Here is a 16,851-nt window from a genome sequence, read left to right as displayed (position 1 = left end):
TAATGTGGGGCTTTGTGGTGGAATCTTGGTATATGGAGGATATGGGATATGGGATACGAGACACTTGGGACGGTGATTTTCTGGATGGATTCATATTTTTTTGGGCGGCGTATTTTGAGTATTTGGCGAAATATTGGTGTTGGTCTCTTTTGGCGTGGTGGTTTAGCTTCTGCTTTGGTGTGGAGGTGGGCTCATCCTTCTCGGACCATCAGGAAGAAAGGTGGTGGATTGAGTTTCAGAAAAGTGGGATTCCTCTTTCTTTTATAGTTGAAACGGATATTTCTGGGTCCCTGCTGGACAGCCGGTCATTCATTTTACGTAATCTTCGTGTTGCATCCCAAAGGGTAACTCCAGCGCTGGACCTTCCGTTGAGGTAAACCGATGGATGACCAAAAAGCACAAAGTAATGAGAAGTAGCGTATGGTGAGGAGCTGATTTGGCTAATGTAAGCCCTAAAAGGATTTAAACCAGCTTATATTGGTGAAGTTCCAAAGACGTCTAGTTGAGAGAAGTGCCTATGTATCCGGCCTAAATCTTCAGAAGCTGTATATCTCTTTAAGAATTCAGTACCAATTAAAATCTAAGCTCTAAAGTATACTCATAGTTTCATAAAACTTCTCTTGGGCTAGGTCCTTTCCCTCGTATAGCCATGGGTTAGGATTTCGCAGCCATCTGAGAAGCCGTCAATTCCGCCAATTAGCACAAACTTAACGACAAGTAAGATTAACAATTACCTTCCTACAACATAATAATCTCCTCTTCCATTTATATCTCCCTCGTGTCACTAGCTTACTAAAGCAGCTACAACTGTATGCCACTACCACCATCGAACCAAGGCACCTTCCCTGTTCAGACCAAGCAATTTCAACAACGAAAGCTCCATGAACGCAATACCAAAAAAAAAATCAAAACCCTACCCTAATCGCTCAACTCCAACCTCGCTACCTTCCCGTCCATCTCCACCTCCACCTCTTCTGGTGGTGATGCACTGGTGCAGGAATATCAACAACTCCATGTCTTCAGGTAGTGGAACGGACTCGAGCGGTTCCGGGCTGAGTTCCGAGTCAGGCAGCTCGTCCGAGTCAGAAAACGACACCCAGGCCTTTTTGAAACCTGTTTTTGTCAAGAAAACCCAGAAACAAAAGGCTCCTCAAACAAGTACTGGAAACGTCCTCGCCAAAGCGGAGTTTCAGCAGAACCTCGAGGCAAAAGAAGCCAAGGTGGTGAGTTTCGATGGCGTCGACGACACAGACGACATTGACCCTGAAGGCGAGTTTGAGGCCTGGAAAGCACGTGAAAGGGCTAGAAAGGAAAGAGACTCCAAGGTTGAAGATGAAGAGGATGTGGATGGAAAAGGCGGGGTATTCTACCGTGGTGTTGGCGAGGAGCTCCTTAATAGAGACGAGGGGGAAACAGAGGGGGATCATTCGAGGCCCCTCAGGTACAAGGACACCAGGTGATCAGGTTATTGAACTGGGGTGTTTCCACAAATGATAAGGAATGAATGTGGGGTTAGAGAGCTGTGATGGAAGAGAGCTATGAGGGACGGTACTCAGTGATCTGATGAAGAGAGTTGGGATTGTCTGATTATGGATAATTGGCAGTAACTGTACTCCTACCTTGAAGGGTCAATGGTGTGGTACAGATGACCTCAGAAGCAGACGGAACCGGGAAGCTCCTCAGTGCCATTTTAAGGTTCTTTCAGTTAAGTCTTATTAAAATGCCAAAGGAAGTCAAAAGAAGCTCTTGTTGCAGTTTGGGAAACATGGGTTGAAGGACCGTAGCTGAATAAGCCAGTTTCTGGATTGTCTATGAGGAGAGCCATACTCCATACCAAAGCGTCCGTACGCCCAATTCGGCTTCCATTGTTTTCAATGCTTTCCCAAACTCGACGAATTTCTCCCCCATTCAAGCAGCCTCCAGCCATATCCACCAATCGGCACAAACTCTGCGATCTTCTTGCCGATCAACGAAGCAAAAAACGAAGCAAAACAACACACCGACTTCGCCATGCCCCCACTCTCACAATGCCGGTGCCGTTACGGCCATGACGAGAATGTCGCCAGGGCGTTGACTTACATCCTTATCGTCAAATAAGCGTTCACCACGACGATCGACCGTCGATCCCGATAACAGGCGAACGCCCAGCAAACTTGCTACTTCAAAAAATCATCACCTAAAGTCGCATCCCTACACTTCGTTCCATGACATTTTCATTGGTATGCTAAATACGGTCCAGGAGATCGCTGGACAGGCTGTGAGACCACAGACATGAATGGGCAATGCTAGCAGGCCCGTAGAAATGAACGCTTCCTTCGAAGAGATGGTGCAAAAGCATCCGCTGGACTGTACTGGAGGAAAAAGCCTCCGGGGAAGAATCTAGAGTTAGCACTCCAGCAGCTTGGCGTTTACCAAAACACCCTGCCAGCTGTAGTACTTGCTCATGTTCACGTGGTGCTTCTTGGCCGTGCCGCTCTCGTACATCAGGCACCCGTACAAACTGGCGTATGGAGGCGTGTAAAGGTGTAGACTCACGGCAAAGTCGCTCGTTTCGTTCGAGATCTTATGGAGCCCAATGTCGTCGGAAATGTACCCCACCTCGTCACGGCCCAACTTGCTCACCAGTCTGGGCTTCATTTCGCCCTCGTGGTCAGGCACATCATATAGCGATTCCGTCAACTCGCCCTTGAGAATCTTCATACAACAGTGGGCATTGGCGTGGTCGTGAATAGCACTACCTTTGCCGGGCGACCACACCAAAATAAGGAGGTTGGCGTTGCCGTTGATGTTCAAAATACCGTTTCTGGTGTAACCTTTGGTGGCATCGCTCAAGGCGTACTTGCCCCAGTGGGCCTCTTTGGAGTGGTACTTTTCCATGATGGCCTTGATTTCATTGACATCAATGTCGTCCAGCGCAAGGCCCTTGGACGTACCAAGCACGGATTTGAGCTCGGCAATGAGATCGCCGAATTCGTTATCTAGAACCAAGTTGTCTTCGCCTTCTTCTTCCTTGTTGCCGAAGGTGGGCACTGGTTTGTGGAGGAGGGGCAGAGGCGATGGGGGAATGTTAACACTGAGCATAACTGTGGCTGGGATGATAGGTAAAAAAATGTGGATGGTACAAGCAAGTGGGAGGACTATCGAGGGGTATTTATATAGTCGGGATTCTGGGCCTATCTGACACAAAAAGCATGGCTATGTACGGTTTCCCCCATGCATAAGCTGGCATACATGATAGACGACTTCTGATAGGGCCAGGGCCGCTGACCTGCCGCATTAGGAATGTATACTGCATACATACGGCCGTCGCGGGACCGCTGCGGTGGCTGATCGGCGCCTTCTACGTTCGGCAGGCGTGGTGAAATCGCGCGACATTGCGCCCTCATAATGAACAAAATGTCGCGGCGGGGCTCGGCACCTGCCAAATGAGGACCACCGCCGACGTGTCTCCTCCCACCACCGCCCCGACAATGACCTTTATTTTTTATGTAGCGTCGTGGCGTTGCATCAAGCGAGCTATTATTATGAGAGTTTGACGGGCTGCGGCGGTTGAATACTAGTAGCTGTAAAAACATGTAACTGCAAAATGGCTAGTGATGCCGCTAATTAAAAAAAAAAAATGTCTCCCTGTGTCCGGGGTAAGCTCCTAGCGGAAATCCATGGTTTTTTTTAAACCCGGTTAAATTAGTGGGTTATGATGAGTGTCGCAAAAAAAACGCCATTATTGGTCCAGCATCATGAGCCATTGGAAGTAATGGCTTATCCGTGGAGATAATGGAGATAATCCATGACTTCTAGTATGAGAAAACCAGGCTAAGCCCCCAAGCGAGTGATGAATGTCTTTGCATCCAAGCCTTCTTATTGGCGGAGTCTGCAATGGAAGTATGTTGAGGGAATGCTACGAAGAAGAGAGCAATCATAACAAAGTACGTGAAACGATGGGATTTTAGGAAATAAGTCGTATTTGTCCTGCCCCACATCCAAGAAATGTGGGGACGAGTTTGTTATGAGCCAGTGGGTGATTAATGAATTGCAAGCAGAAGTCAGTCTATGCGACCAAGAAACGACATAGGTCATTTATATGGTTGGAAGGCCCAGCAACAGGAAAAAGTTGTCATGATTTCAATATCTAGCTGTCTACTTTCACTTAAAGAACACTTTCAATTAAAGGAAATATCCATAAATGGCAAACCCATACTTCGTCAAAAGTGAGACTACGACTATACGACGCTGGTTATTGAAATCCTTCCAAATTGGACAACAAACCACCGGCCGCCCTGGAACCTTAACCGTCTATTCCATGCAAACAAACCAACGCATTTACGGGCTGGCTGTTTGAAATGGCTCTGCAGTTTGAGTATTTAAACTTTCCATTGTGCTTTTGCCAGCACAGCCCAAATTCCACGTTGCTTTTGGGGAAACCTGATTTTACCTTCCACGCTGTGCTTGCTATCTTTCTTCGTTATCGGTTGCAACCATGATTGCGCTTTAGAACGCGATCTCCAGTTATAGATAAGCAGAATCGAAGCAGCATTTCACTGATAAGCCAGGGCCGTTGATCTATCCAAAGATAAACAATGTTCCTATTCATTGTCCAAGACCAACTTTCATTGGATTCAAGCACCCAAAAATAAACTTCCTATACAACTTCCACAATCAACATCCCTGCAATACAAGTCCCCAAGTCCTGACTCTGACCGCTTGCTCCTGCCTTGCCGTCCCACAATGTCACCCTGAGCCGATGTCGTTGCTGCATTGTGTCGATCAAAAAATAGCTCAAGCTGTCAAGACCGTCGGGTCTCCTCATGCCCGCGGCGCCACGGGCATCGGGGTGCGTTTGTCGGGCGGCCGTATCGGCACCTTCCTAATGCGGCAACCCCTGTGGGCACCTCCGTCCAGTCTGGACCGCACCGACCCCCGTTCCCTCGGAATCGCCCAGGCGGCACCTTCCTAATGCGGAAGGCGCGGGCGGCCCTCCACATGTGTGGCGTCACGCCCTCTTCTCGCACTGAAACATTTTGACTCGGTTACTCATCTTTTAAATACAACCTCGTACGATGTACAAACTATAGACCGACACATTTTATAAAACACCACCCAAATGTCTACATCCTTACCTCCCCGTCGGCCTCCCGCTCGGACCATGGAAGCGTCGTCTTCCGAATCCACCTATACGGAAGCCCGTCCATCGCAACCAGAAACCAACAAACTTCGACACTTCTTCAAAAACGCCAAAACCTTCCTTGTGGACGAGTTCCACCCTGTCTTTTTCGCCCCTGTTATGGGCACCTCCATCTCAGCAAACATCTTGTACTCCTTTGCCTTCCCAGCAAGATGGCTCCAGATCTGTGCCTATATCATGGGCACTATCGCTTTGATCATATTCATTTTCGCTTGCATTCTGTTTATTTGGGCTCTTCTCCAAAGAAAGGGTTTGTGGAACCGCCTCCACAGAGATCCCAAGGTGGCGCCGTTTGTCGGTGTCATGGTGATGGGATACACAGCCTTGATGATGTTTCTACACTCGATAACAAGAGAATCCTGGGCCTGGGGGCTCTGGGTGCTCTGGTGGATCGCCGGAGCGCTTTCCGTGTATTCCGCTTTTGTCACGGTGTTTCTTTCGCTTTTGGCCAAACACAGAAACTTGAAAGATCCCGTCGACTACAAGGATATTTCATTCACGTACCTTTTGCCCGTGGTGACGCTTACTGTGGCGGCTCTGATGGGCGGAAACGTCGCTGAAGACTTGCCCAGCACCCAGGCGAAAATCATCACGGCGGTGGTTTCGTTCCTCATGTGGGCCGTTGCCGTTTTCTTTGCATCCATCATCACCACCGTGGTGTATTGGCGTCTTTTCACACACAGAATTCCGGGCACGGCAGCGGTATTTACGTTATTTCTTCCCATTGGTTTTCTTGGCCAGGGCGCCTTTGGCATTCTTATTTTCGGCAAGAACTGCGTCAACTTGATCATGGAGAACCACGAGCTGGTGCTTCTGCTGCCCTACACCACGTTTATCCACGAAAGCGCCCAAAAAATGGAAAATGTCGGCAACGTCGCCACAATGTTGTCTGTTTCCATCATGGTCTGCACCACCGCCGCCGCCATGTTCCTTATCGCATTTGGCTACTTTGCAACCTTTGTCGCTGTGGCATCCACACTTTCCAAAACCTGGCCCTTTGCCAAAAAACCGAATCTAGAGTGCGTCCGTGACAGCAAATCCCCGGCCATGCGGTACTTTGACGGGTTGCTCCGTTTCAACCGCGGTTTCTGGTCCATGACTTTCCCTTTAGGCACTATGGCCCAGGCTAACGTAGAGCTTTGGCGATTGTTCAACGGGCTCAAGGCGTTCCGCTACATTTCGGCCATCTACTCCGTGACGCTTCTCTGCATCACCATCGGGTGTCTTTTTGGCATTTGCGTCCGGGCGATCCAGATGATTATGGCATCGGCGAAAACCAACTCCAAAGAGTCTGTATAGACCCATAATAGCCGGCGCTTTCAACAAAGTCCGGTCCAGCCTCTGGCTACGAGATACGATGATAACATTCAACATGATAATAGAGATGCTCCGCAGAGTGTTTTGAAAAAAGGGCCGAGCTGCTGCTCCCCGTATATAGCATAATCGAGCATACATCAATTCGCAAACACAAGACCAACTAGTACTTCATGCTTTCTGCAAAGGTGTTGATATCCCGAGATGGGTTTTTGAGTGATATCAATAATTCCCTTCATTCAGGCATTTCAGAAGATGTTGTAAGATATAGTGAAAGTGCAAAAGGTGGTGGAGGTGCAAAAGGTGAAAAAGAGACAGAAAGAATCTTCCACTACGAAGAGGCAGACATACACTGCACGACGCCGGAGACGGACCAGGAGCTTCTAGAGATTTTTGGCTCTTCAGGCTGTTCTTCAGTGATTGCCTTTGGAGAAGAGGAGGAGTTGAAGGATGAGATGGTGACTCACGTTATAAGGCGGTCAAACAGGAGATCCAGTCTGGATACGACGGATTCTGATAAACGTGGTGGCCCCCTATGGTCTGAAGTACTAAGAGAAAAGGTCAAAAGCCGGGAAAGTGAAAAACAGGCCCTTCCATCAATGGCTGCAAAATCTGAGACCCCTTCAAGAAATGGAGTTCTGAGGAAGTCAGAAGACCAAAAAGCAGCAGACCCAATACTTCCAGTTAATATAACGAGCATGAAAGCTTTGAAACCGCCTCCCAGACGACCTCCTGTCCCAGTGGCTCCCAATAGTTCATGGATTGAGGTGAAGAGGAACTCTCAAACGAGGTCTAGTGAATTCACGCAAAAAGCCCCAAAACAACTGGTCCTATCAATATCCATTTCAAACACGCCCCCTTCAAAGAGAAGTATGCCGCCTCCACCAAAAACCGAAATCGTGAAACCTAAAACAACTAGGTCTCCCAGACCAAAGCCTACCAAAAATCGCGACCGCCCTTATGAGCCGCGCACGACCATCACCAACGTTTTCGACGAAATACCCACTCCATCACGACCAAAACAGCCACTTTTCACCTCCACTCAAATCCTCCCATCCCTCTTCATCGCCACCCTTGCCTGCCTCACAATAGCACCCTGCCTCTAGCCTGGATCAAAAATAGCATCATTTCGGTCACGTGACCGTACTACTCCAGACACAAGACAGCGAAATATAACCACACTTCGAGATCAGCACCTACACCTCCGTCTTTAAAACCAAATTATACGTTAATGTCACTTTCTGTAGTCGTGCCTGACCCAGTGCTCCTGGATACGGCCGACCTTGAAACGCTACACAATGCACTCAAAAAGTGCCGAAAAAGAAAGACCCTTTTTTCTGGAGAAATCGTTGAAGGCTACGTGTTATACCGCTCTGCCACGGCCCAGGCACCCAAAAATGTACAGGTGTCGTACTCCTTCGAAGCATTGACGGATCAGGGGCTAAAACCAGAAAGTCTGGATCCAGATGAAGTCACCGAAGTCAGAGCTGAATTGGTCGCTCAAGGTGCCTCTACAGCCAATGAAAACGAGAACATCACGATATGGAAATTTGCCACCGGCGTGGCTAGTCCTCGTCTGAAGATCGGCAAACCTGTCACGTTCACGGCTTCCATGATAGATCCCTCGGTTCCGACCAACGGCCATGTTCGAGCTGAATCTGAGACTTCTGAGGAGTCAAAGGGGGAGAACACGCCTCAAGAGGTCATTGAGGAGCACAAAGACGCGTACGGACCCAGCACGCTCAAGGCGTCTGAAACGCTTGCTCTTCAATTGGCCCTCATGATGAAACTCAAGTCGACGAAGCCAGGCGGTCGAAACGATATCCTCCTCAGCTCGCTCAGCATTGAGGCTTCCGAGGATCTCCTCAATTTCGCCTGTGAACGCCGTTTGAACAACTTGCTGTTCACGATATTGAATCTTGCAGTGGACTTGCCCAACGGAACAGTCACGAAACTCTCTTCCATGGAAACGCCAGCTCGTTTCGGCGTCCACGACGTCACCTCCATCACTTACAGACTCATCAACAGCATAGACAGCCAGCTCAAGAACGAGCAGCCTGAAACCACCCAGCCTTTGCATATCACCCTAGACATCGAGATCACGAGTGGGAAAGACAAGATCGGGTCCAAGATCTCCAGCACATGGACACCTATTCTTGACTTTGGGCTCATGGCACCGCCAATCAGCAACTCGCTCAAATCGTCGTCTAACATTTCCCACTCTCAGTTGCAACTGCAGTTCCAGACCCCACAGCGTCTGCGTTCGTCTCAGAGTCTCCACAAAAAAGCATATCTCAGTACACCGACATTCAATACTCTGCCCAGTGTTCCCTACATCAATGCACCTGGAACCCCCAACACCAAGTCAACATTCGCTATTCCGCAGAGGGTGAAACTGCCCAATCCGGCACCAGGCAGAACACAACTGACAAACGCTCTTTCACAGGTTTCACAGAGCCAGCCCACTTTGAAAACGATGAAGAGAAACTACCGCTCCTTCATTTCTCAGCCTCCTATGGCTTCATCTGCGGTCACAGTGAACCTCACTACAACAAACAATACCTCCCTCTCGGGATTACGCCTTACTTTCCTCGGCAAACTCGACGTCGAACTCGGCAAAATTGCCACCTTAAGCATCCAGGCTGTCAACCTTTCACAGCGCACTTTGCATCTCCTGTTGATCGTAAAGAACCCCCTCAAGCTCAACCCAGTATACTCAAACAACTACGCCGCTGCCAGTAGTGTGTCGTCGTCCAACGTTTTGGGCACTAAGGAAGCAAGCCGGCAAAAAGTGCTTGTGCATAATCGTCAGCAGCTCTACCACCAGTACCATCAAAACAAACTCGAAACATGCGGTGTCATCATGTTGACCAACGATGTCCGCCTTGGTCCAGTAGAGCCCAACGCTGTCTTTGAATCCGAGTTCGACATTATTGGTATATCAAAGGGTGTGTTCAACCTCCAGGGTCTCAAGATATTCGATGTCACCACGGGCGATGGAATCGACTTTGGCAAGCTAATGGAAGTCTTTGTGACCTAGAAGAATACAATGGATAAAAATATGGGATTCTATTCATCTTTATCGCATAATCTAACTACATTCCTCACCGTGGTATACGCAAGGAACAATGCAGAGACGTGGACATGGGCATTGAACAAATACGGCCAATGCGTCGCCACGTCCAGCGAACCATACTGCTCATGGAACACGAGGGTGAAAAAAGAGTCGAAGAGGTGGTAGGTGAACCATGAGTCACAAACCTGAACTGCTGGGGTCAAGAAGGCAAACGAGTCGTTGATCATAGGACTGTGCTCCCAAGTATAGTATTGAAGGCCGCTCAAAGCATAGAAGGTGGTCAAAAAGATAAAACGGCGGTGGCGAGCACTGGTAGATGCCAGAAGAAGAAGGACCCTCCAATCATTGGCTTCGTTGGAGCCCACCTCACACCAAGGAGTAGTCTGAGGGCTGAAAGGTAACGCATCCAGGGCTAATGGCCCGTAGCTGATAGGCTTTGAGGAGAAATAGGCGATATCTTGGGGCATTCTGTTCCAGATTATCATTTGTCGTTGAACATGTCTAGCCCATTGGGAAGTCTCTACCCAGGGAGTCCTCTTGAGGCATGTCCAAAGGATGATGAGGCCTTCGCGGCAAGCTCGCCTTGTCGACGTCCATAAATTGGCTAATTGTTGGAATGGTTTTTGCATATTTTACTCTTGTGGGATCTAGTTTGTTGTTGTTGGAAGGAAAGGGAGGGTTCTCATTTTGCAGCCCAAACGCACCCACCACTAGAGCGTAGATCGACAATACAAGAGCACCACCAACAGCTATGTAGAGAAAAGACGACAGCGACCTGATCATTATAGCCGTAATCTGATAAGCCATTTTTAAAAAGCAGAAAAAAAGAAGGGGCGAGCTGGGAATTGAACCCAGGGCCTCTCGCATGTTTGTCTTTCAATCTGGTGAACCAGATCGTCGCCCAAAGCGAGAATCATACCACTAGACCACACGCCCTTATTGGAAGTAGAAGAGGGGCAGGTAATATATGAAGCAGCTTTTCAATTTATCAAGACAGATAGTTAAAGCTTTCTTCCATTTTTTATAAACCTCACTGTTTTAGCTATCCATTTGTATAAGTCAATTTGCCTAAATCGCGAGACTCGGGGAGTTATGAGTGATCAAAGTTTCTCATGATAATCAATGAAAAATGGTCTTTCTAACAATTTTAATTGGATCAATTTAAAACGTCGAGATACCCTTTGTGTGAAAGACTGTGGTAGATAAATCGATACCAGGTTCAGATGATTTCCACGGCACCAATCTTGCGGTTTCTCAACAGCACATCTGATAAACAGTAGTTGACAAGAAGCAGAAAAGAACCCATTTTTTGGACAAAACGTAGGTGACACCCTGGGTTTTATATTTTCACGTAGCCAATGGAAAAGAAATGTCACTGATTTTACTTCAAACATATGGGTAAAAGTGTGTATCTTGTTAATGACTCTGAGCCATCCAGCGTAAAACAACCAATTGTTTTCAAACCAATACCATCAAGAAGTTCTAATATGCCCGTACATAGAAGTATTTCATTCTTGCTAAGTTCAAGACGAGTGAATGGAGGTAAACTACCGAGCAAGTCCGACGTCTCAGTGATCTACAGCAGTGAGATCACAACGAAAGATGTTGATCAATGAAGCGAACGCCTGAGCTCAATGGCCTAAGGTTATATGTTGATACTTAAGAAAAATCAGCTTATAAATTCGATAACCAATCCTTCAATCTAACTTCTTCAACTTACAGACATTCCCATGGAAACCCAAAAAGAGCTGCCATTTGCAGCCACTCAGTTTCACCATTTGCCACCGCCGCTCGCCAAACAAATAGACGATCTTCAAACTTCCAGCATGAAAAGATCCAAATTTCATAAATCCACCTCCAACGCCACATTAGCCACACCACCGACGATCCCACCAGGATGAGGTCTTACGCTACACATTTCGATACCCAAAACAACGAAAACGGCCATTTTTTTCAATTTTCCAAAATCATCAATTCCATTCCAATCTCCACGAAATTTCAACCAAAACTACCAATCTTTGCGCCACTTTACCAAACCACCCTATACCCATAGTGCACACAGGTGACTCGCTAACGCTGGACAGACACTGACATGCAGCGAACGGCACCGTGCCGTATACGTGGGAGGCCGTCTTGTGTGCAGGACATTCTTAAACGGCACAACAATTCCAGCCCGATTTGGGCCGTTGGCGCCTCAATGGCCCTTGGAATCGCATTCTCCACCTCCGATTACCCAGATCCCGCTTTTTTCCCGCAGTTTTCCGCCCCACCAACGCCCCACCTGTGCATCACCTGTCGCACTATATAAAGCCCAAGGTTCCCCGGAAATTCCAACCACTCCAAAAATGACAGACCTCCAGGAAATCGCCGCCAAGTTGCCCCTTCCCAAATGGACCCAGACACCAGAAGAAATTCTCCAAGAAACTAAGGCCTTCATTGCCGAAGACGTGGCTTTTCACGATAAGATAGCCGCCATTGAGGAGCCCACAGTGGAGAACGTGTTGATTCCAACCACCCGTTACGAAAACGCCCTGTACTTTCCCGTGAACAAACTCACGTTTTACCAGTACGTGTCGCCCGATAAGGCCGTTAGAGACGCCTCTACGGAAGCAGAAAACTTGTTGGACCAGAACTCCATTGAGCAGAACCTGAGAATCGAGGTGTTCAGGGTCTACAACAAGTTGTGGGAGCAGATCAAGGACACGGACGTGGTGGACGCGGAAACGTTGAAGTTCTTGGAAAAGACCGTCAAGTACTACAAGAGAAACGGGTTGGACTTGCCGGAGGACAAGAGAGAGGAGGTGAAGAAGCTCAAGTTGAGATTGGCTGATCTCCAGACCAAGTTCTCCAAGAACACCAACGAGGAAAACGGCCACTTGGCTTTTACTTTGGAGGAGCTCGAGGGCGTGCCCGCGTCGATCGTGGAGCAGTTCGAAAAGACCACCCAGGACGGCGTGGACAAGTACAAGGTCACCTTCAAGTACCCAGACATCTTGCCCGTGTTGAAGTACGCCAAGAAGGAGGAGACCAGAAAGTTGGCCTACATCGAAAACCAGAACAAGGTGCCTGAGAATGCCCCTATTTTGCGTGAAATCATCGAAATCAGATTCAAGCTCGCCAAGCTCTTGGGCTACGATACCTACTCGGAGTTTGTGCTTGAGGAGAGATTGGCCAAGAACCAAAAAACCGTCTTGTCGTTTTTGGACGACTTAAAAGAGAAATTGAGCCCATTGGGCAAGAAAGAGCTCCAGAAGATGAAGGAATTCAAGACCAAGCTGTTGGAGGCCCAGGGCTCTCCTGCTCAGGAGGCCTACTACGCCTGGGACCACAGCTACTACAACAACTTGCTCTTGGAGCAGGAGCACCAGGTGGATCACCAGAAAATCTCCGAGTACTTCCCCTTGGACCAGACCATCGAGAAGATGCTTGGTTTCTACGAGACCTTGTTTGATGTCAAGTTTGTCAGCGTCGACAACCTGGACAAGCTGACCGTGTGGCACGAGGATGTCCGCAAGTTTGCCTTGTTCTCCAACATCAAGTACAACGAGCCCAAGAACGAGTTCAGAGGCTGGATCTTCTTTGACCTCCACCCCAGAGAAGGGAAATACACCCACGCCGCTGAGTTTGAGCTCGAGGCTGGCTACGAAAAATACGACGGCTCTAGACAAACGCCCTTCTGCTCCTTGGTGTGCAACTTCACCAAACCGCAAAAGGAAAAGCCTTCTTTGTTGAAGCACGACGAAGTCACCACCTTCTTCCACGAATTGGGTCACGGTGTCCACTCGCTTTTGTCCAAAACCAAACACGTTCGTTTCCACGGTACCCACGTTCCAAGAGACTTTGTGGAGTGCCCCTCGCAAATGCTTGAATTCTGGACCTGGTCCCCCAATGAGCTCAAGACCTTGTCTGCTCACTACCAAACCAAGGAACCTCTTGCTGAGGACCTCCTTGACAAATTGATCAAATCGAAGCACGTCAACACCGGTTTGGCCAACTTGCGCCAGATGCACTTTGCTCTTTTTGACATGAAGCTTCACACCATCGCTGACGAACAAGGCATTGAGTCTGTGGACCTTGACAAGTTGTGGAACGAATTGAGAGAAGAACTCACCCAGATGAGCGGAGGCGGTCTTACCAGCAGAGGTTATGCCACTTTTGGCCACATTGCCGGTGGTTACGAGAGTGGTTACTATGGCTACTTGTACTCCCAGGTTTTCGCAACCGACATCTACTACACTCACTTCAAGTCCGACCCAATGAACGTGGAGAGGGGTTTACAGTACAGAGACACCATTCTTAAAAACGGTGGTTCCAAGGAGGTGTTGGATATCTTGAAGGAGTTGCTTGGTAGAGAGCCCAACTCGGAGGCTTTTATGACCGAGATCTTGGGCTCCGCCTAACAGTATAGTAAAAGTATGATTGATTTACGGCCAATCGGCCGAATTATGGTCACGAAATTCACTCGTGTAGTTACAAGGCCTCTTTCTCAATGCTGAATTCAATTACTTACAATTGCCGTGGCATGCTGAATTCACCCGGTCATTATTTCTCCTCAGTGACAGTCTCAAAAGGAGTGAGCAGGGAAGTACCCTCGGTCCATGAAACACCGTCGTAGGTGATGGCCTTGACGGCCTTGACAATGTCGTCAAGAGAACCTCTCACCTGCTTGGTGGAGTCTCTCTCTCTCAAAGTAACAGAACCGTCCTTGACAGTGTCAAAGTCAATGGTGATACCGAAAGGAGTACCCAACTCGTCGTTTCTAGCATATCTCTTACCGATGGAAGCCGAAGAGTCGTCCACCTTGAATGGAACCTGGGCCTTTCTCAAGGCAGAGGTGATCTTACCAACAAGTGGAGTCAAGTCAGCGTGGGAAGACAATGGCACCACCAAGACCTTGGTAGGAGCCACCAAAGGAGGCAACGACAAAACAGATCTGTCCTTGTCCTCGGGTCTAGCCCAGAAGCTGTGCTCAAAGATGGAATAGATGATACGGCCAAGACCGAAAGAAGGCTCAATCACGTTAGGAGTGAACTCACGAACGTGCTCGGTTCTCTCGACTCTCTCGATCTTGACAAGCTCGGCTGGAACCTCAACCTGGCCCACGTTAGGCACATCAGCAGAGATCTTACCGGTGTCAGCCAACTCCTTGGCCAAGTCCTCCAACTCACACTGGGTTCTGTCGGTCAAGAACTTGGTCACGGCACCAGCGTCCTTTCTGAACTTAGGACCGAACTTCTTCTTGTCGATGTCGACCTCGAAGTTGTTGACGGTACGAGGCTGGTCCAAGGGCTTTCTGACCACGAGCTTCTCGTTGGTTCTGGCAGAGTGGACAGACAAATCGTAGGCAGAACGGTCGGCACAACCAACACACTCGACCCAACCGTAGGAAGTCTCCAACTCAGCATCCCAACAGTCCGAGGCGTAGTGAGCCATCTCGTTCGACAAGTGCTGTCTGAATCTGCATCTGTTGGGGTCCACACCGATCTTGATGAGGAACTGGTAGATTCTGGCAATGAAGTAGCCCAAGGTCTCGTTGTCGACCATGCCGGTGGAAACGGCCTCGCCAATGGACTTCTCGACCAAAGTGTTGGAACCAGCCTCCTGGACGTCCTTAGGCAAGAACTTCAACTTCAAGTCCTTGACCTCGGCAAAACGGGGGTGGCTCTTGTCCTCGGGGTCGACAAAGTGCTCGATCTCGGCCATCAAGAACTCTCTGACTCTCAACAAACCAGCACGAGGGGAGATCTCGTTACGGAAAGACTTACCAATGGCAGCAGAGGCGAAAGGCATTTTTTCGTTGTTGAACTCCAACAACTTGGCAAAGTTCAAGAACTGGCCCTGGGCGGTCTCGGGACGGAGGTAGCCCTTCAACTGGCCAGATGGGCCAATGGCAGTGTCGAACATAAGGTTGAACTCCACAGGAGGCTCCAACTTACCGCCGGTGGCAGGGTTGGTGATGTCGTACTTGGTGATCAAGTCGCCCAACTCGGGGCCGGAGAAACCGTCGATCTGGTTCAAAACAGACTCGTACTCGGCCACAACCGCGTCCTCCAACTTGACGTTCTTGATCTCCTTCACCTTCTTCTTTCTCTTCTTGTCGTCCTTCTCCTCGACCTGCTGGCCACGGGCGGCCTTGTCGCCCTTCAAACGGGCCTCCAAAACCTCCTCCACCAAGTGGTCGGCTCTGAAGATCTCACCAGTCTTCAAGTCCTTACACATCCAGTCGGTGAACTTGTCCACATGGCCGGAGGTCTTCAACACCTCGTACGGCGTCAACATGGTGGTGTCGACCTCCAACATGTCCTCCTCCAAAATAAAGTGTTTTCTCCACGTGTCGACAATGTTGGCCTGGAAACCACAGCCTGGAGGACCGTAGTCGTAGAGACCACTGACACCTCCGTAGATCTCGAAGGCTGGGGCGAAAAAGAAACGTCTCTTCAACACCTGCTCCAAGGCGTCTCTGGAAAATGGCACAGCCGCTTTGCTTGACATGGCTGCTCGCTGAATGAAGTTTTTGATGAACAGAATGGTAGTGGTGGGAGTTACGTTTTTTTATCTCTTTGGAGGTCGGGTCACGTGAGTCATCGGGGTGGGATCTGGGTTTTCCAATGACTCAGGCGGAGGGGATGAATAGTCAGGGGGTCAAGATGATCTTTAATATGCACATTTTTGTGGAATTTCGTTGTTTGGGTTTTGTTGGTGTGGAGGTTGTTGGAGGTGTCGTAAAGATGTGTCAGTGCGTCGGTGAAATTTCACCTCGGACTTGGTGAAAAATGGGTTTTGTGGGTTTTGGAAAATTGGTCCAATTGGGGTTGTGGATTTATGATGGAACAATGGGAGGTTTGTGGATTAGGGCTTGAGAAGTAGATTCGACGTTTGTTGTTTCTGCTTCCATGGTACTACTAGGATACGAGAATTAAGAGTCATCTTCTGGAAAATGAGTACACTTGAGTCACTATTTTCACAGTTCCAAAAGAATCATAAACTTCAAGACACCGATGACAATGTGTTCGTTTTCATGGTCGATATATGTAATTTTTCGAGGAGTCTTCACTTGCATGTCCAATTTGCAACCACTACCTCAGTACTACAATTAGCTGCGAAAGCTCCAAATAAACCAACAACCCTACACTATAAAAAATAAAATTAGAAGAATTTTGAAAACTCTGAAATGTTGAGACAACCAAATCCTGCCTCACCAATTATCAGGATGTTCCTATGACTCAGTCGAAAATGTGGGGAAAGTGGTCAGATCACTGGAGGCACGGCTGTGACACCA

The 16,851-nt window shown here is 48.6% G+C and overlaps 7 protein-coding genes across 7 annotated transcripts; 4 read left to right on the top strand and 3 right to left on the bottom strand.

Annotated features, from left to right (window-relative positions):
• Positions 1-1,013: 1,013 nt before the first annotated feature.
• C7M61_004686 (uncharacterized protein) lies at positions 1,014-1,460 on the top strand (the record flags this gene model as incomplete). The annotated part of the gene is made up of 1 exon (XM_024860003.1): positions 1,014-1,460. One exon carries the CDS (start codon positions 1,014-1,016, stop codon positions 1,458-1,460), a length of 447 nt encoding a protein of 148 aa, XP_024711753.1.
• Positions 1,461-2,385: 925 nt separating this feature from the next.
• On the bottom strand, positions 2,386-3,081 carry CDG1 (Cdg1p; the record flags this gene model as incomplete). The annotated part of the gene is made up of 1 exon (XM_024860002.1): positions 2,386-3,081. One exon carries the CDS (start codon positions 3,079-3,081, stop codon positions 2,386-2,388), a length of 696 nt encoding a protein of 231 aa, XP_024711752.1.
• Positions 3,082-5,143: 2,062 nt separating this feature from the next.
• C7M61_004684 (TDT family transporter) lies at positions 5,144-6,481 on the top strand (the record flags this gene model as incomplete). The annotated part of the gene is made up of 1 exon (XM_024860001.1): positions 5,144-6,481. One exon carries the CDS (start codon positions 5,144-5,146, stop codon positions 6,479-6,481), a length of 1,338 nt encoding a protein of 445 aa, XP_024711751.1.
• A 1,246-nt stretch (positions 6,482-7,727) lies between these two features.
• C7M61_004683 (uncharacterized protein) lies at positions 7,728-9,536 on the top strand (the record flags this gene model as incomplete). The annotated part of the gene is made up of 1 exon (XM_024860000.1): positions 7,728-9,536. The coding sequence occupies one exon, from the start codon at positions 7,728-7,730 to the stop codon at positions 9,534-9,536; it is 1,809 nt and encodes a 602-aa protein (XP_024711750.1).
• A 29-nt stretch (positions 9,537-9,565) lies between these two features.
• Positions 9,566-10,039, bottom strand: C7M61_004682 (uncharacterized protein; the record flags this gene model as incomplete). Its single annotated transcript, XM_024859999.1, has 1 exon — positions 9,566-10,039. The coding sequence occupies one exon, from the start codon at positions 10,037-10,039 to the stop codon at positions 9,566-9,568; it is 474 nt and encodes a 157-aa protein (XP_024711749.1).
• Positions 10,040-11,917: 1,878 nt separating this feature from the next.
• PRD1 (metalloendopeptidase) lies at positions 11,918-13,972 on the top strand (the record flags this gene model as incomplete). Its single annotated transcript, XM_024859998.1, has 1 exon — positions 11,918-13,972. The coding sequence occupies one exon, from the start codon at positions 11,918-11,920 to the stop codon at positions 13,970-13,972; it is 2,055 nt and encodes a 684-aa protein (XP_024711748.1).
• A 142-nt stretch (positions 13,973-14,114) lies between these two features.
• Positions 14,115-16,064, bottom strand: GRS1 (glycine--tRNA ligase; the record flags this gene model as incomplete). The annotated part of the gene is made up of 1 exon (XM_024859997.1): positions 14,115-16,064. One exon carries the CDS (start codon positions 16,062-16,064, stop codon positions 14,115-14,117), a length of 1,950 nt encoding a protein of 649 aa, XP_024711747.1.
• Positions 16,065-16,851: the final 787 nt, after the last annotated feature.

The sequence above is a fragment of the Candidozyma pseudohaemuli genome (genome assembly GCF_003013735.1).
Source record: "Candidozyma pseudohaemuli strain B12108 chromosome Unknown scaffold00017, whole genome shotgun sequence".
Classification (NCBI taxonomy): domain Eukaryota; kingdom Fungi; phylum Ascomycota; class Pichiomycetes; order Serinales; family Metschnikowiaceae; genus Candidozyma; species Candidozyma pseudohaemuli.
The sequence above is the reverse complement of the archived record's forward strand: the minus strand, read 5'-3'. Positions and strand labels throughout refer to the sequence as shown.